General features: G+C 34.5%; 1 protein-coding gene across 1 annotated transcript in view; it reads right to left on the bottom strand.

The window, feature by feature from the left end:
* Positions 1-26,478, bottom strand: part of CAND1 (cullin associated and neddylation dissociated 1) — a 40,288-nt gene that overhangs the window by 878 nt on the left and 12,932 nt on the right. The window contains exons 3-15 of the mRNA XM_038549954.1: positions 19,027-19,181; positions 17,170-17,293; positions 15,138-15,394; positions 14,946-15,051; positions 13,855-14,000; positions 10,293-10,585; positions 8,705-8,846; positions 6,880-8,373; positions 6,028-6,123; positions 3,722-3,891; positions 3,476-3,640; positions 1,838-1,945; positions 1-1,158 (exon numbers count right to left, since the gene is read on the bottom strand). The exon at positions 1-1,158 is cut by the window's left edge and continues 878 nt beyond it. Of these exons, the coding sequence (XP_038405882.1) occupies positions 934-1,158; positions 1,838-1,945; positions 3,476-3,640; positions 3,722-3,891; positions 6,028-6,123; positions 6,880-8,373; positions 8,705-8,846; positions 10,293-10,585; positions 13,855-14,000; positions 14,946-15,051; positions 15,138-15,394; positions 17,170-17,293; positions 19,027-19,181 (3,481 nt within the window). The 3' untranslated portion in view covers positions 1-933. The remainder of the gene's footprint in view (positions 1,159-1,837; positions 1,946-3,475; positions 3,641-3,721; positions 3,892-6,027; positions 6,124-6,879; positions 8,374-8,704; positions 8,847-10,292; positions 10,586-13,854; positions 14,001-14,945; positions 15,052-15,137; positions 15,395-17,169; positions 17,294-19,026; positions 19,182-26,478) is intronic.

Here is a 26,478-nt window from a genome sequence, read left to right as displayed (position 1 = left end):
ACATCTGGTTTTAAAAATTTCTAAGTGGAAACACACACACACAAATGGGTAACTGAGAAAAACTGAGTACTTAAATATTCAAATTTTAAATGTGTAAGAAAATTTATAATAGAAAAAGTGGCAAATTGTTATTGTGACTTGATTTGCTGAAAACATCTGCAAATTCACACTGGCATTAAGAAAACCAAAGTTTCAAAAATTTACTCCTCTCTCTCTCTCTCTCTCTCCCCAGATAGGTTTTCTGTGCAAAAATAAATATCTGAAAATTGCACTAATACAATACTTATTTTAACTTTTGTTATTATGAATAATCTGCACATGCTGCTTTACAGACAATACATATTTGTAAACTTGCTCATGCAAAATTAGTGTGCGCAACAGGGATATCTTAATCCCCATACTTAAAAAATGATACCTTATTATTTTTAAACTGCCAAACCCTTTGAAATGTAACAAATCTTACACAGATATCCTTGTCTGCCAGCTAAAAATCAATTTATGTTGCTGAAACAAAAAGTTATACAAGAAAAACATGGTTTTCATCTTGCAGAATTTTTGATTTTTAAAAGAAAATTTATAAAAGAAAGAAATTCATGGTCACAAAATTTTAACATTTTAATCCTAAACATTACAGGGCAAATAGATACTGGACCCTAACTCCATAAATCCTAACTTTTAAGTTTCCATTTTTTTAAATGTTGCCCTAACCACTAAGACATTAGTGGTTTTACAACCTCTGGAGATTGTGGAAATACATGTTTCTGAAAGAAATGCTACAAAAACAACAATGGAAGAAAGCCAAACTGTCTCCGTGAAGGAAAAATAATATGGAACATTTTGAAGCCTTAAACACTTCTTTCCATGTCTTATGATTAACCTGTCAATTCAGTGCATCATATGGTCAATGTAATGGTCCCCATGTTGAACAAACATCTAACTAGTGTCCATTGATTCCAAGTTAGTAGATGATGAATCTTTCTGGATACTTTCAAAGATGGCCGCCAGCTCAGGGTTAGAACTGATCTGGGACTGGAATTCGCTCATCAGCGGACTCTTCTCGGCTTCTGGAATGGTTAGCAATGCTGCTACTGCTCTCATGGCAGATCGCTTTAGTTCATCTTGCTTTTCAAACTCCTGCTTTACTGAGTTTGCCTTCACCTGTAACATAAAGACAGCTCTTGAACAAAATTTTAAGCATATAGAAATTTCTGGTAAATAAAGCAAAGCTATTTTATAAGCCCCAAAGGTACATTCTACTCTAAACAGCTATTTTTAAATTTTTAGCAGTAGCTGTCTTCCTTTGAGGGAACATTTTATACAAAGCCCTTTATAAAACAGAAAATCCAGAGCCTGACTGAAACAAAGAACGAGATCCAGAGCCTTATGCTTATCAAGTAACTACTCCTTAATTTAGACCATTAACTAAGACATTATTCTTCAAGAACGTCATGTACTGACCTCTCTGCCTTAAATTTGTGTAACTTTTTATGTGAAAAGTCGTTTTACCTTCTGAATCTAAAAATAATTCTGACTTTTCATTTTCAAGGTCTGTTTTAAATACCATGCTCATTAGAAGCTATGATTCCTCCCACCCCCACTACAATTCACCATTTCCTCTTTTGTGCTTCTATCACATTTTATCCTGTATCAATACTTCAAAATAGGTATCATAGTGTAACATTAAATAAAAGCTTTTAAGAATAGCATTTAACAAAACATTTAAACCAACTGCTACATAGGGTGCTAGCATGGTTAAATTCAGAAAACTACAGTATAGAATCAACTAGGATCTTGAATATACCAAGCCTGGCCTTAGGTGATGTCTATTAGTGATTACCTTAGTTGTACATGTGGCACGTAACGGCTCAACAAGTCGGTCCAACCTCTGCAGTACTGCACTTGGACAAAGGGTGGAGAGTCTCACCAACATTAAAAATGTTAGCATCTATTAGACATTAAAACAAAAATTTAGACTTGCATTATTTTCTAAAGACAAAATTCTGATAAAGTTTTTAAGAGGAAAGGATTAGCAAGTACCATAAAGTTTCATTTTAATGTAATCTGCCACTTGGAATCACATAAATTTGTTTCAAACCTTATCTTAGGAATATTAGTTATAAGCACTAGACAGATCTAACCTATAAGGTGATCCTATAGTACAGCACTGATAAAGTGGTTCTCAATCTGGGCTGCACATTAGTGCTTGACAATTTTAGAAATATGCCTAATTCCTCAGCCCTTTTCCCAAAGATTTTTACCTAACCTGTCAGGATAGGGCCATAAATATACTATTTTTTAAAAAGCTCATGTGCACTGGAATGGAAAATCACTGAACATGAAAATAACTGAACCAGGAGAATAATTTTATAATAAGTTTCTACTGTCCTAACAGATCTCCAACATCAAAAAGACAGGTTATTCAGATTAACTCAGTAACCACAGTCTTTTTTCTCTTTAGACTATAAGCTGTAGAATGAAGCAGGAGGATTCTATTACTTTTTGGGGGGCTTTGTCATTGACTAATGAGAGGGTCAGGTTACTGCCAGATATGGAAACACAGAAGTTAGGATTCTGACAGTATGCTAAATGACTGTTCAGCTGCCACTTTTGCCTTGACTAAAGGCCCTAAGAGAAAAGTAGAATAGAGATATAATGCACTCCTTTTTAAAATCACCTTTATATATATAGTTCCTATTTAAAACGGACATGAGCAAATAAAGAGCAGTTATAAGTTCATGCTCTAAATCTAAGAAGCAGTGGGATTTCTCTCTAGTTGCTTCTACACTTTGTACATGTGAAAAGAGTCCTTTTGTGTTATCCTTTAACATAACTTTTGATATTAAGCCATTAATATCATACTGGAAAATAAAAATCCTTCATTTAGATGAATACAACGGTTATCATACAGAACAGCTCTAACAACTGTCAAGATAAACCTCCCTGGGAAGACTAGTATTCAATATTAAGACAGGCCAAAGGGGCACCTGGGTGGCTCAGTGGTTGAGCCTTTGGCTTAGGCCATGATCCCAGGGTCCTGGGATTGAGTGCCACATCGGGCTCCCGGCATGGAGCCTGCTTCTTCCTCTGCCTGTGTCTCTGCCTCTCTCTCTGTGTCTCTCATGAATAAATAAATGTTAAAAAAAAAAAAAAAAAAAAAAAAAAGACCCAAACTATCACACATTATACTCTAAACAGCAAAATTTGTCTGGAAACAATACACTAAAGCAAACTGGCACAGAGAATTTCTCAGAATTTTCCATCTACAATGTAGACTTGACTTCCTCTTCCAATGAAGCTTCTGGATTTTTTCCTGATGCTATACTGTATCACTACTACTTTTGCATATTCTAGTTTATAACACACTTACTAGAATCATGGCAAGCAAACAAATTTTTCTTAAGAGTAAATCACAAGGGTGAAAGTCACTACAGCAAAGTCTTCTAAAACAATCTATCAACAGGCACAGACATCTTACCTTAATATCGTAATGGTCCTTCAACCCATCTTCAACATGATTTAGGAACTCAAAGATATCTAGCCTATCAAGGCAACTATCTAAAAGTGTGTACATACACTCAAAAGCTGCCTTTCTGATATCCAGTCCATCATCAACTGTATGCTTAAATGGACCCATTTCTACCTGTTGAAGCAAAAAGAGAATGTGTGGGTATACTTCAAAGTAAAAGACAGGCTTAGACAAACAGTAAAGTAACAAACTTACCTCTCTTATCAGCTCCTTTCTAACTTTTGTTTCATTATAAAGATGTGGCAGGACAGAATCTAGAAGATCCCGTATTAATGATGGTTTATTATGTGCCGCTGAATTGAATGTGACCAAGGCTACTCTTCTTACATTCAAATCTGGGTCTTCCAATGTTTTCAGGAAATCACCTGAAAATTATAAGAGAAGCAACATGTAGTCAGGGTAGGCTTAAAATACATATTTTTTTCTAAATGGGTAAGTTTATTGTTGACATTATTGTTATTTCAATGCAGGGCATGGAAGAACATGAATGAGATGATACGTGAACCATAGAGCTTTTTTGGGCAACAGGTAAACTATCAATTAAATACATTTATATTCACACAGGATAACCAACTCTTGGCAACATTCTATCATGCAGAGCGTATGGAATGAGAACCCAAAAAAGTTCCCTATTAACTATCTATATTCTGTAGGTTGCACAGAGAAGTGATGAAGCCGGCAGCAACACAAATGATTCAAGAGTTCAAAATTAGTAATCTCACTAAAAAGCAACAAAAATAGAACTTAAAAAAGAGTTCAAAATAAGGTAAATAGGATGAGGACAGATCCATTGCTTCATAAACTGAATACTATTTATCTGATGATGAAGAGAACTGTGCTTTCAAAATATTTTTATTTCTATCTTTAATGAAGAATATATGAATTGGTAATAAGAGGGTTAAGAATACAAAAGGAAGAAACTGAAACCTCACATAGGACAAAAAGCAGAAATAAGTCTGATGGTGATCCAAACCCCTACATTTGCCAACTTTTGGCAAGTTGCGATAGGCAAGAGCCTCAGTTTCTGAGTTTATAAAATGAGAACTATCAACTTTTTAGGGCTACATGAGTAGAAAAAATTGCATGTGTACTGCTGAATAGTGTCTGGGACATCCCTGGTATTCACACATGGAGTTACTGTTCATCACTGTGTCATCACAACCCTGCAGTCAGCAATCTTTTGGGACACATAGAGAAAAAGAGAGGGGTTAAGACTTGAATGTATCACAAGAGCAATCTGAAAAAAATGGGAAGGAAGTAATACCTCAGATACCGTATGCTGGTAATTTAAGGCTAACCACCCAGAAAACTTCTAATTACAACAAGTGTTCAGGATGTACCCTGGTTCAAAAAGGATTTAAACATACCACCCTAAACCTCCTTACCCCTCTGCTTAGAATTACTAAAACAGAAAATCAAAATAATTAAAGTATCTCCTTTCATAAATGCATCTAAAATATTGCTGTTATTATGGACAAATGATGACAGGGACTAGGATCACTAATCCTCAATGCTGGTTTTGTTGTTACAATTTTTCAAAAGCTTCTGAGGTGTCCTAATGTTCATATAGTCACAAATAATACTAAACTAGATCATAATTCAATGAGAATGACCATCAGGTTGTGGGGTTGAGCCCTGTGTCAGACCCCACACTCAGCGTGGAGTCTGCTTGGGATTCCCCCACCCTCTACCCCTCCCACTTGCTCACTCACTTTCTCTCAAAATAATCCTTAAAAAATAATATATTAAAGCAAAAAAAGGGAGGAGAACAAAAGACAAGAATCTTCGAATTCAGACCTTCTTTAAATTATTTCTAGGTCCCAACAATAGCATCCATTTATCCCTGTATCCCTCTTATTCTGAATTGATAATCCATTTCTGTAATTCTTTTAAATTGTTTTTTTATTTTCCTTTCTGGCCTACTGCAGAATGGTACAAGCCCACAAAGCTTTTTTGCCATATCCCTCTATCCTCTTTGCTGTTATCTGTTTGCACTGTCTTCAAGAAAACACCAAACTAAGCTCTGAAGGTTTTTAGTGTTACCTACTCTAGGAAAATTGATGATCAAAACACAAGGAAGTTGTAAAATCATTAAAAATAATTCTTGTCCTCATAGAAGCAGAGATAGCCCTGGTCTCTTTTGGCTATCTCTCTCTCATTTCTACTCAACTCTGTTTTTTATTCTTACACTGTTTCCACCTTACCTAAGGAGGTTTCCACAGATCACCTTGGGAGCTGGAGGGTTTACAATTAATAACAGAAAACTGGGGCTCTAACAGATCAAGTAAGATTTATTTTTATCTGGTCAGACAGACCAAATATGTAGTTGACTCTGAAGACATCCTAGTGAATTTATTTGCAAAATAAACAGATAATAACTTCACACATTATCAATTATCTTTTTAATGAAACAATTACCAGACCCTTAAAAACATTTTCTTTTAGTTCCTTGGTAATATTTTTAGTTATTAATCAGTATGTTTATCTTTGTTTCCACTTACCTATGCAGTTCTTTAACAGTGGATCAATAGGTTGTGGGTGATCAGAAATAGTAAATTTCACAGCTGTAACCACTGAGCTTCGGGCATATGATGAACCTAATTTAAAAAAAAATTTTAAGTCTATTGGTATGCAAAGTCACTAAAGTCCATGGACATCTTTACTATTTTCAAGCCACTTCAACCTGACACTAGTATCTTCAATTCCTTCAAATTCTCTTTGGTCAAGAGGGATGGTACTTACTGCTCTCAGGGGAGACAACATTTACTCATAAGACATAATCCCAGTAGATTTCAAAAGAAATAATGTCTTCTGAGAAGGAGAAGACCTGGGAGAGCACCAGTGGGAGATCTGATCTAGCCCTCACAAAAGGAAAATGTTTAAACTTATAAAGAGCTTAAAAGCTCTTCAACTGTTTTCTTAAAAAAGCAGTTTCTAAAGAAAGCAATGGCTCTCATTATTCGCTAGTCTAAAGGAGTTGCCACTGGTAAATTTGAAAACCAAAGCCTTTTAGGAGCCTACATTTGAACTAATTAAGTTCACTAATTTTAATATTATAATTAGTACTATCCCGTCCTTAATATGTATTAACTCAAGAGACATTTGCCTTTTCCACATTTTAAGATAAAAGAGTAACATTCAAATATAATGAACAGAAGGAACTACAACTGATTAACCATGATCTTATTACTCCATCTTTTAAACAACAAAATGTCACTTGAATCTGGCTCCATATTGCAACATAAGGCATAGGTTCTACATGTACAATACAAAAGGTTTTAACTTCTGCATTAGGCACCTTTCAAGGTTAACAACTGCTAGTAAAATTTTGTTAAGAAAGTCTAGATACCCACCTGATATCAAATACCCCTTAAGCCGTGGAAGGAGAGTTTCTGGATCAATTAGAGTGAGTTTCCCTAGACATTCAGCAACAACATTTCTGGTTCCTTCTTCTGCACACTCACAGTGCTTTAGCAATAAGGCCCAGATGTTTTCAACATACGGTTTAAGGCCCACTACTGATGCAGAGCTAATAATTTCCTTCAAAGAATGAAGCAGAAGATACTGCCTTTTGGGTTGACTGGTTATTTCTTGTAAGACAAATGGTAGATACTCAGGAAGATTGCCCACACTAATGCTGCCTAAAGCATAGGAGGCCGCTGATTTAACTTCTTCACTAGGAGATGAGAAGGCTTCTAATATTACAGATTTTAGTTCCAGCTGCCCACTTAAGTCAATATGATGCCCAACTTCTCCGAGAGAAAGCAGAGCTAAGAGACGAATGGAATCTGTAGACCTTGAGTTCTTGACATCTTGAATAAACTGACCTACTACAGCTGGTCCTTCTTTAGGGCATGCTCGAGTAAGGGCAGCTACACATTTGGCAATAGAATAGTAAGACTGCTTGTGAGTAAGAGCTGTGCTCTGAGAATAAACGGGACCAGTCAGCATGCGCAACAAATCCATGTATCCTAGATTATTTGTTCCAGTGACAACCAGAGCTTGGAAAAAGTCTAGCATGGCGCTAAGAGCTCCCCCCTGTAATAAAGGTGATCTCACAAGTCCAATAAGTTCATTGAGAATGGATCCACTTATCTTTGAAAGGGAGGAGGGATACACTTTTGCCAGTGTGGTAAGAAAACTGATAGCCATCTGTGAAACATGCATATCACTTTCACTGATAAGAGGTGGGAGCTCGTCTAGAACTGCATCAATCATGGCAGCTGTCAAGCTGTCACTATAGTTTTTAATTAGAATATCTAGGGCAGAAAGGGTACCCAGTTTCAAAGCTCTCTGGTTTTTCCTGAGAAATGAAGCAAGGATAGGAACCCCTTCTCCCAGGACAGGCCTCAAATCTATCTTCAAAGGCGACCCAGCAATCAGTGTCAACGCCTTCACTGTAGTTAACCGAGTAATTTCATTCTTTAGTCTCTCCAAGAAAATCTGAAGTGTATTGGGCAAATCAGAACCCAAATTGTCTCCAAGGTTGCAAATAATTTGTCCCATACAGGAAATAGCCCTTTCCTTGACCTCCTGATCAATGTCAGCTGCTTTTAACCTCTTAATGGTACAGGTAAATAGATCTTTGATATAAGGAGTTGCATCAAACGAGGAAGGCTGATCTAAAGGACGAATTACTTTGACAAGCTGTTGGGTAACAAGAAGTGCTTCAGATGTAATCTTGTAAAATGGGTCTCCAACACAAGCCACCACTGGAGGAACCAAAGCCTGAACGTGAGGATGGAAGACTTGAGGAGAGTGGTTACAAAGGATTACATACAGACACGACAAAGCATCAATCTTCAAATTTGATGAGCTTGATTTGTCATTCAGTGAGAAAATGATTCCTAAAAAAGTCAATGAGAAAAGTCCAATAATTTTTAGGTAGTTCTAGGAAAGAAAAAATTAAAAACTAATCCCTAAAATATTACTAAAGTTTCCGTTTCATCAAACTACCTCTAAAATAATAGAAACTCCATAATCTATAACTGTCAGTGCCAAAAATTTTAAGACTAGACTTTTTACTTGAAAATTTCTAACTTCAGGTGTTTAAAACGGTTTTTACGTGCAAATTAAGTTGTACAAGTTACCTTTTTGAAGGAAATGATTGTTTAAAGCTTATCAAAGACTTAATAAAGTCTGTAGTAAATCCCTAAAGTGATTAACTATTTTTCATACCTGGTACAAGTACAGGAATGTGTTGCGTTAGCGCCCCAGGTAGTACATTTACCAGTTCAGTTAACATGTTAAAACAACACTGTCGGGTCTTCACACTTTTTTCTTTCATCTGTTTGTGCAGAGCTTTAACAATGTTGGGAACCTGTAATTATCACACACTTATTAGCTGGTTCAGCTACTGGTATTTCCTCGGTACACTTAACATAAATTATCAGGGATGGGGAGAGAGGGAAGAATTTAACATGACCGTTTGATACAAATTTTGTTGTACCTATTACAACATGTGGTCTCTTGTAACTCTATCTGCTTTATACTGATAATAGAGAAAAGCCATCATTAACTTTCTACAGAGCAAGAAGTTTTCCTTGATTAATATTTAATTATGAAATACACAAGACTAAATAGAAATCAAACCAAATAATAGCACAGATATGCATTAAAAGAAAAGTGACAAATTATGGAGAAGAAACCATTAAATTGGGTCTTTGTCTTAGCTTTTAGTTTGCTCTCACAGTGAAATAGATCTCACTTCAAATACAAGCAGCAAGGTTATGATTCAAAGACACCTGCTTCTAAACTTTCTAACGTCTTGTTAGTTGGTAAAACCAAAACTGAGTTATTTATACTAATCTTACGGTATGTGTCTGTATGTATCCTCACACCCATATCAGATAGTGATCTGAGAGCTAGAGACAAAACCACCTAATTCATCACTTCATCAGAATTGCCCATGTTTTGCAGAACAATCTACCACAACCCTTGAATTGCCCATGTTTTTACCTGACTTCTATACCCTTTTCTCATTTCCTTCTACAATTAATTTTCAATGTTCACCTTTAAGTTCACCATGACTTTTCTGTTGTTAATTTGTACTATTTGAAAGCAAGACAAATATGTACATCTCCCCCGGGTTAGTTGTTCATTCCTCCCCAACATCTGTTTCTGTAATTTATAAAAATGAACAAATACATACGCCATGGGGCTGCTGTAGGGATTATATTTAAGATAGGAAAATGCCTAGCAGGCACTAAATATTCAATACATAGGAGCTATAGAGCTCTAATCGTTAGAATCTTAGAAAAGATGTACTAAAGCAAAAAATATCTATGCCAGTTGTTATTAATAAAATACATAAGTACTTACTATGTAATAGGCACCACACTAAATGTTTACATAGATCATCTCATTTCTCACTACCATGGGTAGGCTGTTCTAATAAACCATTATTACAAATGAGAAAAGTGAGGTTTAATAAAATGACTAACTTGTCCAAGATCACACCAGCTAAATTAGGAGTGAAGCAAGGTATGAACACAAATAGTGTGACTCCGCAGCTCTAAGATTTCTGTTAACACCAAAGATAATTTTACTGAATCTTAAAATTATTATCTAGTAAAATCAAAATACTTCAAATCAGAATAAACTATTTACAAGTAACATAGTATGAATGTACATAAACTACTACGTAAACATATCCTAGAAGTTTGCTCTTCCGAGGATGTTCTGGGACTTCAATTTCCATATAAAAAAAACAATTTTAAAATTTTGTAGTTACAGGCATGACTTTCAACCATACTTTTAAACTGACCTGACTCTGAAGCATGGTTAAGGGTGTTTCTCCCTGCTCCATGGCATCGGGGTCACATAGCCAACTTTGTACAGGACGAGTTTGCTTCAAAAGAGAAAGGTATGCATGAAAAACATCTGCCTTTACATTCTCTTCACGCTCTTTAAATCTGGATATCAGTGCAGGGGAGACAGTCTTGTAGAATTCTGGAAGCATTTCATGCCTTGTGCTAACTACAGCGTCCAAGCACTTGGCAGCTGCACGTCTCACTTTCCAACTCATGTCATCGTCGTCACTGTATTCATCATCACTCCCTAAAGAGAAGTTTTAATGTTAACAGGCTATTAATCATGGAAAAAGTTTATTGTTTAATAGAGAAAGTGAACAGATACTCAAACTCAGTTTTAAGATTTTTCACTAACATACAGCAATAGAGAAGCTTTAAAAGAACAAGGACTTAAGACTATACAAATTTACACATAAATTAACCTCTGAAGAAAAGAATCAAAAAAAAAAAAAAAAAAGAAAAGAAAAGAATCACAACTGTTTTAAACTTGTTAACCATCTTCTCACTTATGTGGGTAATGAGTAGCTTATCAGTCTTTATGATTAATTAATTTATAAAGAAGTTTCATGTATATTTGTAAAATTTTAAGTGTCCCAGCCTTTTAAACAATTATGACTAGAATTTCAAAGAACTCATCTAATACCACAGGAAAATCAAACAATCAAGGAGTTAATAAGATAAATCAAGAAATAATAAGACTGTGACTACAGATGAGGTGTTTAAAAAAAAGCACAGCTATCAATCCCAGGACATGCTGGGGAGAAAATCCTGACATGAGCTTTCCTTATGGCTAAAAGGGTTTTCACTAAATTTGTTGATGGGCTATTAGAAAAAACTAGGTGTATTTTTAACCTTTCAAGATACTCTCTTAAGGTAGTATAAAGAAACTATACTTCCTCAATCACAAATAAATTCTTTTAACAACAAAGCACCATGTAAAAAGAGAGCCCATCTTCTCCAAATTCCTGTGAATCCTTAGAACAATGTTCCAACACTACTGACTCCATCTTATTTACGTTAACTTTCATTGTGTGTGAAACCTCTGAAAATTATTTCCTTCTACCGCCATAAGGCTGAATCAGCTGGGTAGTAACAAAGTCAGGGGGATGGCAAAAATATTAGCAGTTCTCAGGATGGTCTAAAATTATCTAACAATAATTTTGGTGTTCTTAGGTAAGATTATAGTCCTGAAATGCAGATTCCTCACTGGAGGAAAAAGATGTCATCTCTTCGCTGGCTTATATTCTACTTAGCTTAGTGACAGCTAAACGTAGCTATCTATGCCTTAGAAAAATCCTAGGATTATGTAATAAAATTTTCCATTCTCCAGAAGGTTTACTTAATTTCATCCTAGCATATTACAGGAAAACCCAACCAAATACTTACTAAACCCAACACATTTGACTTATACAAGGTACTATATCAAAATGGACTATTTAAAAGCAAATAGTTGGGATCCCTGGGTGGCTCAGCAGTTTAGCGCCCGCCTTTGGCCCAGGGCACGATCCTGGAGTCCCGGGATCGAGTCCCATGTCGGGCTCCTGGCATGGAGCCTGCTTCTCCCTCCTATGTCTCTGCCTGCCCCTCTCTCTCTCTCTCTCTCTCTCTCGTAAGTAAATAAATAAATAAATAAATGAATGCAAATAGTTTTTCCCATGGCAACCCAACTATGGGAATTATTTTGCAAAAATATACTTAAGTGAAAAAAAGGACTATTTAAACGTTAAATACCCTAATCACTGAAATTATATTACTTTTATGTTATAGTAACATTATGGTGGAAAGGTAGTTATTAGGTATAATCAATGCAAATTGATAACACAGCTGAAGGACTTGGTTATTTACTTAATATAAGTACTTGGCACACTAAAAACCAACAATCAAAAATGGGAATATATACTGCTTCTGCTTTTTTCAAAGGATATTCTATTATAACCCCTTCATTAATATAGCGTATTTATTGAATGTCTTCTGTGTGTCAAACACTATCCTAGGCACTGAGATAAAGCAGTCAATAGAGGCTGAAGGTCTCTGTCTTCAAGAAACTTACATCATCCTAGTGGGTGGAAAATAACTACCCGTGTCAAAAGGGATTAGGCATAATAAAGAAAATAAAAACACTAGGAAGGAAGAATGTAAGGAAGGGAAAAGCCCTGAGATGTGAAAATGAAGAGGGGGTGTGAGAGAAAGTTTTTGGCCTGAGAAACGAAGACAAAGGTACCATATGTGGATAGAAAAGGCTAAAGAAACAGGTTAAGCAAGAGAAGGGGGAAAGGGAGTGAGAAGAAATTTTAGACACCTGAACAGTAAATCAATTAAGCAGATAAATATATAAACTAAGTTCACAGGAAAGATCTAGGATAAAGAAAAAAAATGGGTTTTCAGCATACTGGTATTAAACCCAGGAGACTAGATGAGATTAGCAAGAATATTAGAGTATCACAGAGAAGTCCAAGGCCCTGGAATACTCCAAAGTTTAGTGGTCACGATTATGAAGAACAATCGGCATAGACTTGAGAAGGAGTAATCACAAAAATAGGACTAATACCAGGAGAGTGTGGTGTCCTGGAAATTAAAGAAAATGCTGCTGATCTGGGTAATAGGCAAACATCTGAGGTCACTGGTGATCCTGTCCATCACTGGAAGAATGGATTCACGAGAAAAGGAGAAAAAGGAATTGGAGAGCATTCTTTTGAGTTCTGTTTTAAGAGAAACTGGGCATTAGCTGCCAGAGTGTAATACTACTGGGTTAAGAGGGATTTTTTGTAGTTGTTTTCTTTTTAAAAGATAAATGAAATTAGACTTTGGGAGAACATAAATTAAAGAATCAAAATTTTTAGAAGTATGAAAAATATCAGGAAATCCACCAACCCACGTACCTTGTAACTTACTATTTAATTACCTCCACTATGATTCATTTAATATTAGCAGAAACAACTAAACCTGAACAATCTCTATGTCCTTGAAAGTGCTATTCCTTCAGCGTAAATACTACAAATTGTGGCACAATGACATCAATTTTAGGAGCCTCAGAAATGTTTAGGTGATTCATGAAAGTTAAATGGAGCCTCCAACAATATTTAGGATTTTTCATGAAAGTATATATAAAACCAACCAAATTATTGAGTATGTATATCTACCACACAGTTTTAAAATAACATTCATTTCCCTCCTTACAAAAACCCTTTGGAAAAAAACCTGAATAAAGAACAAAATTCTCTTGGCTACCAATTATAAATGTAGTAGCAACATTTTTTTTCTGTATATTAAAAAAAAATAAAACTGGGATTGTAAGTTTTGTTACCCACTTTTTCACTCAACTTACTAGTAACTACTTTAATAAATACTATTCTGAAAATGTTGTGTAACAGGTTCAATACATACATGCCCCATTATTTATTTAATCAATTTGCTATTGTTGAATATTGGGGTCATTTCCCCTTTCACTATTATAAATAAATGAGGTAAGATCTTTCATGTAAATTTAATAAATTCCTTCTGTTTGATTTGAAATACCTTGGTCGTCATCATCTCCACCATCTGCATCCATGGCATTCTCATCTTCATCTTCATCATCATAATTATAATTTGGATCATAGGTAAGATATTTAAGACAAATATTTATAATGGTAGAAACATGAGGATATACTTCCTTAGGACATCTAAAGAAAAAAAATAAAAGCTGCCTTGAATAACTATACTTTTCTCCTTGATTCACTATTGGACACATTTTATTGCCAGATTTTTTCTTCCCTTTAACATAGCACAGGAAAAGTGGTTCCCAGCCTTCCAAAACCAATGGCTTTTCAGCAAGTAGGACTGTTTGTGAAAACGCCAGTGCACATTCTTCTAGGTTTGGTCTTCTAGCTATATGCTTTGAGACAGAATATAGAAATTCCCCACAATAAAGGAGTAACTTCTGTTTCTCACTTAGAAGAACAGAAATGTATCCCACAATTTCTAATTTTAAAAATTTGGTATGACCATAAAGATACTTCTCAAAACTATGAGCAGGGCAAAAGATTACTGTAGATAACAACCAGTGAAGTCTTAAGACACTGTGCAGTACCAAATGGTCAATTCTAGCCAAAGACAAAAAAACAATCTGCTCCTCAGCCAGTATGGCCTTCTAAGTACATAAATGAAGATTTTATGATCAGAACCAAGGTTTCCAAATGGAGATTTACTGCCCTAGCAAAATGGATATGACAAATTTCAAAAACTGTTGAAAAGATAGAAAATTCACTACAAATTTTTGGTCAAGTAATTAATTACTGCTCTTTGAGATAGTAACTACATTATTAAACCAAGACAACCATAAGTGCCTTTCCAAAGTCTTTCAAGTCCTAACAATGAAAAGGCAACATTTCAAAATAAGCATAAGGACCTGTATTTTGAAATATAAGATGACATCCACTTTAGATACTGTATTGATTATCAGTTACTAGTTAACAAGACTTTAATCTAATCAAACACATCTGAAACCAAAACTCAAATCCTGGCTATCAGCAAGGGAACTCATTTTCTTCACCCACCTATTCCAGATCTTAACTCTATTCTTAAGGAAAGTTTTTATTTGAATATACATAAAGATCCTAAAAACTTACCTTCTCACAAATGACTCAAAGGCTTGAATGCAGTACTCTCTTAATTCATCGTCATCTACATTACAAAATTTTACCACCAAAGGAATGATCTTCTCAAGGTATTCACCTAAGAAAAGCATATTGGTTCTTTAAAACATTCTTTTTTTTTTTCTTTAATTAAAGAGAATCTTAAAGTATTTAAACATATCTTACCTATTCTATGACCAGCTTGCCTACTAATTGCGGCAATACATTGTATGTAGGTTCTTGTTGTTGACATGGAATCATTTTTGGACAATTCTGACAAGAGATGTTCAATAAGATCTACAAACACTATATTTCCACAGCTCATAACCAGATGGCCAAGAGCAATAATGGTTCTTTTCCTCACTGCAAGTCTAGGGCTGGTCAACTGGGGGAGCAGACAGGTCAGAATTGAAGGATGGAAATTAACAAGAAGTCCTCCTTGCCTTAAAATAAAATAAAAAAAGAAAGAAAACAATATATAAATTCAAGATGTGTCAGTACTACTGAAATGTCCGGCCTCTGACCTTGGTGTTTTCAAAGAGTAAAAATTTAGATGACACTAATCCAAATTCATAATTAAAGTGAAACTAAATTCTTACTTTCTTTACCAACCCAACCGAGAAACTGAATTAAGTAAATACAGTTTAGAAATCTCTATCTACTTAATCCATCCCAAAATTCACTTCTGGAATCTAGAATTTATCTATAAGACATCCAGCCAACAAGCTTGAGAATACATCAAAAAAACCCAATGCTGTTGTCACTTTTCCCTCTCCCAGATCTCTGAATTGTTTTCGCTAATACCTTTTTCTCTGTCTAGTTTTCTGGGAGTTCTCCACACTCAAAATCTCAGAATCTCTTGACTACCCCCTTCTCCCTATGGTCTTTCCTCAATATATCTAGGTACTAAGTTGCATTGATCCTGTTGGTTCAACCTTCTCTTCCAAATCATTTCACATGTGCATCAGGGAGTCAATACCAGTTAAACATCTTATGTGCCAGGACCCTACAACTGATCAAGTAACACAGAGGACAAAAACTCTAACTGCATATTTCCTACCTATGAAACTATATAAATTCCCCAACCTATGAAAATGATTTCCTAACTACTTTCTTTTTTTTAAAGATTTATTTCTTTATTCATTCAGAGAGAGAGTGAAGAGAGAGGCAGAGACACAGGCAGAGGGAGAAGCAGGCTCCATGCAAGAAGCCCGATGTGGGACTCGATCCTGGATCTTCAGGATCACACCCCGGGCTGCAGGCGGCGCTAAACCGCTGCGCCACCGGGGCTGCCCTCCTAACTACTTTTCTATTCCTTCTATATATTCTAGAAAATGAGAATACAATGTTTACCAACTCCAAGACTATTTATGCTGAGAATTCTAAGCTGAGGCACATATAGCTATGCCCTACTCATTCTTCAAAACTAAATTCAAATGCCACTCTTTTCATAACAAACTCTCTTAGAATCTTCCATTTTAAACCCCAAAACACACCAACAGTCTCAATGTTTAGTTCCATTTTTGTTCTTATGTCCTATGGTAAAGTATAAACTCTTGTATGTGCCGGGATGACAGCTCTTACTATATGGTACTATAAATATGTACCATATGAAGGCACTTGATTATTTTCAAGTTGCAGTATATCAAGCACAAATCATACACAAACAATGATTTTGAGAATTAGGGATAAACTGAAACTGACAGGTCTTTTAAGATATTTCCCCCTAGGAATTTATTAGATCTTTCTATTTTCCCAAGTTTGACTTCCAGAAGAAAACAAACAAGGAACAAATGTATAAAGCCAGGTTCCCTCCTCCAAACATGCAGTATAATTATGGTTGTTGAAATTCACACCATTATTTTAACCGGAAAAGTTGCTACTCCTACCAGCACATCTCTTATTTAATAGGTCACTGTAATCAAAATACAAGAGTAAAACAAAACATTAAAACTGTGCTGAAATATTCAAATCACAAATCTTATTACTTTTCAAAACTACAAAAAAATACCTGCTATGCAGTATTTTTCATGCTATGCAATATTACATGATAAATATAATTAACTTATTTCTCCCCTTACCCCTACCCATATGCTTCTAAAACAGTCACAATTTAAACATGAACAATTTTAGGTCAAATTGTATTTATCAAAAGATGCTTTTAATAAAGGCACATAGTTTTTATATTACAAATAATACAAATCATAGACATGTTTACCTGCTCAACATATCAGCCATAATATCCAAGGCTTCTAGCTGAACAGAGACATCTTCCTGCTTCGCTATTGCACTGGTAAGACGTCCAGTAATCTTTTTACATACATTAGCAGCTAATGCAGAGCCTGCATAAATAATAAACCAAGAATAATTGCAAGGCAAGTATACTGACTCGATCTTATATTCGTGGTGATTACCAGAAAGTCAACAACTCTAAACTTGATTACAATCAAGACTGACTCAAGAGGTCCATGTCAGAAAAATAGGTAATTCAAAAGAGGTTATTTTCAATAAAATAATTTATTAGACATAAACAACAATAAGAGATAATTGTAGGAGTACACCACACAGGCGGAACAATACCAAGTGAAGAGACTCTACTAGACAACTATTTCCATATACTGACGTGACTACCAACTATCAAGCCAGTATGTATATAGTGTGTGCACCTCTCAACTAGAAAGCAAAAATGATTTTTCTTCTTGAATACTCTTTACTAGTAACCTAGACTTTTCTAAAATTTCAGTGAATTAAAAGCCAAATATATTCTGAGCTCCTACACAATCTCTTAGAAAAAAGAAAAAAAAAAGAGCTATCTCTAAGATCCTTCCTATCCCAATCCAAAGATTCCAAAACTTCATTATGAAGTAAAATGCTGTTCCAGAGAACTCATGAATCAAGGTTATTACTATTTTGAGACAGATTTGTGTTGTTACCGGCAAGTGGCAGAAAAAAAAGAGCAAGAGGCTAATCTAAATGGTTAATAGAATTCTTGTTAGAACCAGACCAGAAATCAGCTAAAAACAAATGTGTTTCAATGAAAGAAATGAGTAAAGTATTAATGTAACTAATACAATTCTAAGAAATATTTTACTGAAATAATAAGAGTAAAATAATATTGGTAAGACACAGTGGAAAAAGCACCAGCTTTAGATTGAAAGATAACGGAGGATTTGAATCTTCACCCAAACAGATAATCACAACCTTGAGTGCATCAACCTAATCTCTCTGTATTTCAGTTCCCTCAACAGAAAACTAGGAATATTAAGACCTCCCATATGGCTGATCTTTAGACTAACTGAAATAACACACACCTATCATCTAGCATGATAGCATAGCAAAAGGTTAATAAGTATTTGTTAAGTAAATGAGTAAAAACTACATACTTAAGCTACACTATTACCAGTCTACATATTTCCATGAAATAGGGAGGTAACATTTTCACTCCATCTGTAAATGAGACCCATCACTAACTTCACTCTGCTGGTTTTAGCCAATAGCTTAGTAGTCAAGATTAATTCTAAATTAACTCTAAATATTTGTAGCAGATACCAAATCTAATTAATTGACAAATTCATTAAATGTACTTTTATAAAATTACCAAAGTAGCTATAGAGTCAGCCTTAATTATAGATACCAGTAAACTATTTCACAGCTGTCTTAACAGTGTTAAGTTTTACACATCAAAAAGTCTGATGTAGAGCACAATTAATAGAGCACTGAAAATAGAGAGCTTATCAGAAATAACTCAGAATTTTAGTTTTCTTTTCCCTCAGTACATAGGCTGGCATCAACTCTATTCTGTAGTCATGGTACATACAACAATAAAAAAATCTTGCTATTCTGAGATACTTAAATTCAATCAAAATAATATTCATTTAAAACTGAAAACTGAATTTATTTTTAAGCAAAAATAAGACTCCAGACTTTTTTCCCCCCTCCTAATTGATCAAAGGGATGCTTACAAAGATCCTCTGAATAGACATTACTCTCCCTACCTGGGCAGGAGGAAAAACAAATGGAGGAAAAATAGCTCCATGTAAAAAGGAACTAGGAAGAAAAAAGTGCTCTTGCTTACCACTGGAAGCTGGAGGAAGTTCTCCAATTACTGTTTTAAGGCCAATACTTGAAATATCTCGAAGCTGTTCCTTATCAGAAAGCATGTTAGTGCAGAGAGTATCTACAATGGTCTCTACTTGGTATTCTTTCACCTTACTCACTAAGGGGCCAAGACTGTAATATAAAATAGACAAAAAAAATTTTTAATTTTTACATTAATTTACATTAAATTAAATTACATTAAATTACATTAAATACAAAAACAGAAAAATTACAAAAAAATTACAAAAAAAATAAAATTATTTCTACCTAGCAACTGTCAACACAAAGTAAAAACACTATGTAATATAGATAGTATATGAATAGGAGTTTAAAACAAATTTAGATTGGTAAGCTCCTTGTAGTTGGCTTCCAATGTTTCCCCATTGATTTCCACCATGGTATCATGAAACTTTAAGATGCTTTTACCTCTCCCAACCCTTCATGCATACAAAACATGTTGTAGTATTTTTTTTTAAAAGGCTAATTAGGAGTCTGCTCCTAACAAGGATCCTACAGTTTACCTCAAATAGCAATTCCATCCAATATATCACTTTGTCAACTCTGACCCTTCCTTTCTCTTACCATCTATCATCAACTCCACCTTGTGAACCAAAAGAATTTACATTCCTTTTATTTTATTGTTTAAATTTTAAAGCCATCAAATAATTGGTTGTCAAGCAAGTTAATACTACTGTGTGTTCCCAGAACCTTATATGTTCCTTTTATACTAGTGTTTTATACATTATAGGTTTGCATGTAGGACCACTGATTGAGGATGTAGAAAAGTTCTTCCTTTGTGTACTTCCTATAGAATTTAGCACACAGATGTTTGTTGCATGAATTTTCATTTTAGAGCCATTGTGTTCAAGCTTATAACTGGTTAAGAAAAGGCCCCTATTCCCAAATATTTGCCAATGGTTGATGAGGTAAGGCATTCACTGAGCTACTTTAGAAATGAATTGAATGAATTCACTATTCTGCACAATTTCTTTTTATAAGAACTTTATTTTCAAGATTTATTTATTTATTCATGAGAGACACAGTGAAGAGAGGCAGAGACATAGAAAGCCAGAGAAGCAGGCTTCTCACAGAAGCCCCATGTGGGACTCCCCCGACCCCGGGATCAAGCCAAGCCTATGGCAGATGCTCAACCGCTGAGCTACCCAGGTGTCCTTTTTAAACAACTTTTAAATTCAATGTTAGTATCTACAGGAAAGGAGACTGCATCTAAGGGACAGAGTTTTAGGTACTGGGCTTTGATGGTGTATTACAAGAAAAGAAGAGCATTTCAAATCGAAAAATCAGAGACCAGAATGAGTGGAATGCATATTGAAAAATGAGGAATGGAAAACAAAAAAAGCAAAAATGAACTATTAGGACTTCATCAAGATAAAAAGCTTTTGCACAACAAAGGAAACAGTCAACGAAACCAAAAGACAACCTATAGGATGAGAGAAGATATTTGCAAATGTCTTATCAGATAAAGGGCTAGTATCCAAAATCTATAAAGAATTTACCACATTCAACACCCCAAAACCAAATAATCCAGTCAAAAACTGGGCAGAAGACATGAACAGACATTTCTCCAAGAAGACATACCAACAGACAAGAAAAAACTGTTTCCCATCACTCGGCATCAGAGAAATACAAATCAAAACCACAATAAGATACCACCTCACACCTGTCAGAATGGCTAAAATTAACGAGTCAGGAAACAACAGATGTTGGCAAGGATGCAGAGAAACAGGAACCCTGGTACACTGTTGGTGGGAATGCAAGCTGGTGTAGCCACTCTGGAGAACAGAATGGGCGTTCCTCAAGATGTTAAAAATAGAGCTACCCTATGACCCAGCAATTGCACTACTAGGTATTTACCCAAAGGACACAAATGTTGCGATTCAGAGAGGTACCTGCACCCCAATGTTTATAGCAGCAATGTCCACAACAACCAAACTATGAAAAGAGCCTATAAGTCCATTAACAGACAAATGAATAAAGAAAACATGATACACACACAATGGAATATTACTCAGACATCAAGAAGGATGAAGTCTTACCAGTTACATCAGACACGGATAGAACTGGAAGGTATGTATTATTTGGAGTAAAGTTAAGTCATATCAGAGAAAAACGATTGTCATATGGTTTCATTCATATGTGGAATTTAAGAAACAAAACAGAAAATTACAGGGGAAGGGAGAGAAAAATAAGACGAAATCAGAGAGGGAGACAAACCATAACAGTCAAAAAATGAGTCCAAAATGATGGCAGTGACAAAGAGACATGGCCTATGTGTAAAGACCTGACACGAAACAATGAAAATATCTGGAGTGAAAATAAAAGGGATTCCAAAAAATGAATTTAAGGAGTTCCAGCTTCTGGCAACAGCAAAATAGCTTTGTTGGACTAACCCTACTGTAGATAAGGACTTTTAACTCTATAAAACTGTATTTTAGAAAACAACAATTTGAATGCCAGATAATGATGTAACTAAAAAGAGAGAAAGAAAAGTCTACCTAGGATTCCAAATCCGGTAAGTTATCCCTTAAAAATGAGAATAAAGACAATTTATGATAAAAGCTGAAAATATATCACTAGCAAACCTATATTACAAGAACTGCCAAAGAAAGTTGAATTTTGGCTAAAGAAAAATTAAACCAGATGGTTACTTGCATTTACAAAGATCACTAGAAATGTAAATGTGTGTACACATAAAAGGCTATATTTAAAAGATTACATGGGTTGCCTGGCTGACTCAATGATAGAGAATACGACTCTTGAACTCAAGGCTGTGAGTTTGAGTCCTATTTTGGGTCTAGAGATTACTAATAAATAAATAAACAAAAAAAAACAAGACTACATAATTTTTTCCAAAGTATAAATAATACTGTATTACACATACACATACAGATATATGGGGGGAAAAAAAAAGTAGCACAAAGAAAGTAGGACAAATGTTGCAAGGTTTACATCATTTATATGAAGTGATACAATATTAACTTTTAATAGACTGCCATAAATTTAAGATGCCACTTATAATCCCTAGCCTAGAGTGACAATTCAAAACACACCAGGAAAACACACACACACACACACACACACACACACACACACACACACCAGGAGATAGATCTAAAAAGTCAAGAAATAAAAATTAAATACAAAACAGATTCCCAACCTTTTGGTTTCAGGAACACTTTTAACACTTTAAAAAATCAACTAAGACCCCAAAAACTTTTCTTTATGTAGGTTGTATCTGTCAATACTTACCATATTAAAAATTAGAAGTAACACATGTTAATATAAGTATTTTTAAAAAATTAACTATATTCTCAAAAAAAGTGAGAAAAATAACACTGATTTACATGTTTGTACTTAAAAAAAAGCCTAGATTCTCATATCTGATTTTGAATTTGGTCTGATTACCACATGTCATGTGGCCTCTGGAAAATTATACTGTACACATATAAAAAAAATGAGAGTCAAGGGAAAATAATTATTCACATGATAATTTTGATATTTTCAGAGTCATGAGATGTTCCAGGGTTCCCCAAATCAAACTTTGAGAACTGCTGCTATAAAATAATTGATTAACCCAAAAGAAGGCAGGGGAAAAAAAAAAAACACAGAAAAATGAAAGAAAAAGAACATAAGAATGACATATCTAAATCCAACCGTATCAAATATTTATAATAAATGTCAATGGACTATGTAAGCACTCCTATTAAAGGGCAACAATTATGAAACTGAATCAAACAAAGCAAGCATTAACTATCTGTTGTCTACAAGACACATCATTTAAAAATAAAAACAGAGTAAACTGAAAAAGATAAAAGGTACACTATGCAAACAGTAATCTCAAAAAAGTTGAGGTGCCTTTTCCACATTAACATACAAGAAAATATATTTCAAGATAAGATGTATTTATTCATTTATTTTTTAATTTTTTAAAGACTATTTATTTATTCATGACAGAGAGAGGCAGAGACAGGCAGAGGGAGAGAAGCAGGCTCCGTGCAGGGAGCCTGACACGGGACTCGATCCCAGGTCTCCAGGATCACAAAGGCCAAAGGCAGCGCCAAACCGCTGGGCCACTGGGGCTGCACGATAAGATGTATTTAAAGAGAAACACTTTATACCTCCCAAAAGGTCAAACATTAGGAAGACATAAATGTGTATGCACTTGGTCATACAGTTTTAAAATATACGGAGCAAAAACTGACATTATCAAGAGTAAAACATAATTTGACAATCATAGTTGGAAATCTTAAACTTTTGTTTCTTTGGTATTTAATACCAAAAACAAACAAACAAAAAAAATACAAAAGAATATAAATCTGAACTTCAACTACCTTGACCTGACATTTCTAAAACATTATGCCCATCTACCACAGAATATACTTTCTTCCAAATATATACGGGACATTCATTCACTAAGACATACTATATGTTGAACACAAATCCAAGTAGACAAAATAAACATCCTGAAATCTTAAAGAATATGTTCTCTGACGAAAAGGGAATTACATAGCAATAAAAATAAACATCTCGATAACCTCCAAATATTTGAGAATTGCTTATAATCCATGGATCAAAAGAAAATCATAATAGAATTAAAAATATTTCAAACTAGGGGCACCTGACTGGCTTAGTTGGTGAACAGAAGAAAGTGAGTAGAATAATAAAAGAGAAGAAATCAATAAGGCAACAAACAAAAGAAAAATAAGTCAGTTTTTTGATAAGTTGGTAAATCCAAATGAACTGAGGGGAAAAAAGAAAACACAAATTACCAAAATCAGGACTGAAAAAGAGAGATAATCACTGATGACCTCTATTTAGGTAGAAAATCCCAAAGAGTCAACAAAAACTACTGTGACTATAAAGTAGTATGAGATGCTATAGTTCACTATTAAAAGACCGTATTGTTGAGATGTTGACTCTCTTCAAATCTCTATAACTTCAACACAATCCCAATCAAAATCTGAGCAACCTTATTTTTTAAAAAAAAAATTGAAATTGACAAACGGATTCTAAAATTTACAATGGAAATAGAAAAAAAAAACTTAACAAATCAAAATTCTCTTGGGAAAGGAAGAATGAAGCTAGAGAACTTATACTACCTTACATCAGACTTCTATAGATCTATACAGGGGGTTTTCAAGAAAGGGCAATTTTTACCCTCCAAAAGACAGCTGGCAATGTCTGGAGACATTTCTGGTTGCCACTCCTGGGAAAAGAAGGAATGCTACTAGTAGCATTCCTTAGTATTAGTAGCTAAAGGCCAAGATCCTGCTAAACAAATCCTACTGTACACAGAATACAGAGGACAGCTCCTTACAACAAAGAATTATCTGCCCAAAAAGTCAATAGTGGCCAAGGTTGACTAATACACTACACTAATACAACAGTTTTGCACTGGCGTAAGAATACACAAAAACATCAATGGACCACAAGACAGTTGTGAAACCTACACACTCAGTCAACTGATCTTTGATAATAATGCAATTCAATAGGGAATAGAAGATGTTTTCAATAAACAGTGCTTCAACAACTGGATGGATGTACATATGAAAAAACTGAACTCAAATCCTACTTTATAAAAATTAATTCAAGACAGATCATAGGACTAAAAGTAAAAGCTGAAACTATAATAAGGCTTTTAGAAAAAAGCAGAGGAGAAAAATGTTGCAACATAAGGCAAAGGTCTATGACATGGAAACCAATTATCATGAAAGAAAAGTTGGAATTAATATAGAAGTTAAATCAATCAAACAAAATTTTAAATTAAATTTAAAAACTTAAGCTCATCAAATTGAGAGAAAATATTTCTAAAATGTATATATCAAAGAGCCTACCTAGAATATATGAAGAATTCTTACAATTTGATAATAAAAAGACCACCTCAGTTTCAAAACTTGGGAAAAGTCCAGGAAAAAAAATGTCCAACAAACACACAAAACAGCACCGGAGATTATTAGTCATCAGGAAAATGTAAATTAAAACTTCACCTATACACTTACTGGAATGGCTAAAAGTAAAGAGTGACAAAACCAAGTGTTAGTGAGAATGTGGAGACAACTAGTACTTCCATATAAAATGATACAAAGACTTTGGGGAACAATATGGCAGTTCCTTCAAAAAAAAATCTAAATGGAGAAAAGCAATTTCATTCTTACGTATTTATCCATAAGAAAGACCTATATGTTAAAAAAAAGGAGTCATAAAAGAATGTTCACTAACTCTATTCATAATGGCTGAGCCCTAGAAAGAAAACAAATATATAAACAGACTGGTATCAATGGCTACTAATCAGTAATAAAAAGTCAAGAAATAATAATACACCTAACATGATGTATCTCACAGATGTCATGAGTAAAAAGAGCTAGACACAAAAGAGCACATACTGTATTAACTCCATTTATATGAAGTTCTAAAACAGGCAAAACTAATTTAAAGTGCACAAAACAATGTAACCTTAAGTAGGGATGCTCTTTGTGAGGTAATGATACAATTTTATCTTTTTCAAATGGTTATCCAGTCTTATAAAAAAAAAAAAAAAAAGGCCAACTTTCTATCATGTATTTCCTATTTTACTCCATTTGTCCATTAATGTCTCACTACTTCACTGCTTTAATTAGAGAAACATAATAGTCTCTTTTCATATCTCGGGCTAAGCAACAACTCTCCACCTTCAGCAACTATCATACTTTTTCAGGGTTTGCTAAAGCAAACACCTGCCCCCCCTCCCTCCCACCAAAATATACTTTAAAATCAACTTATTTATTAGCTTGTGGAAATAACGGATTTTTACAATTAAGTTAGCACTAAATTAGCTTGGAGAGAATCAACAACTTTGTTGAGTTATCCTATCCAAGGACATGGGATGTGTTTCCATTTGTTCCAAGTATATTTTTGTTAGAGGTCAAGAATATTTTAAAGTTTCCTAAAGTTTCGAAAAAGATAAAATTGTAACCTTACCTATACCCTCATTCAAGGTCACTATTGTAGCATTTCTTGTTACATTTAATTCATAGGCATTTTGTCTTTCTGTTGCTGTAATAAATGGACATTTGGTTCCATGAGATCTTCCAATCGGTTTGTTTATATGAAAACTACATATTTTTGTTCATTACCCTTCACACCCTGTTACTTCACTGAATTCTTACTGTCCACATTTAATTTTTCTTGACTTGATTATTCTCATGTATCTTTCCTAATTCTTACATATCAAATTTTATTTCCTCCTTGTCCTATAGTGGCTAATATCTTCAAAAAGAATGCAGCAGAGATAGAAACGCATCTTTGCCTTGTTCCTGACTTTAGTGTGATGGGAGCTGGTAATTTATCCATTTCTGGGTTAGGTACGTACATCTAACATTAAAAATGGTCTTGGCGGGCAGCCTGGGTGGCTCAGCAGTTTAGCGCTGCC

Source organism: Canis lupus, chromosome 10 (assembly GCF_011100685.1).
Source record: "Canis lupus familiaris isolate Mischka breed German Shepherd chromosome 10, alternate assembly UU_Cfam_GSD_1.0, whole genome shotgun sequence".
Classification (NCBI taxonomy): domain Eukaryota; kingdom Metazoa; phylum Chordata; class Mammalia; order Carnivora; family Canidae; genus Canis; species Canis lupus.
Note: the sequence above shows the minus strand (reverse complement) of the source record. Positions and strands in the feature narration are given on the sequence as shown.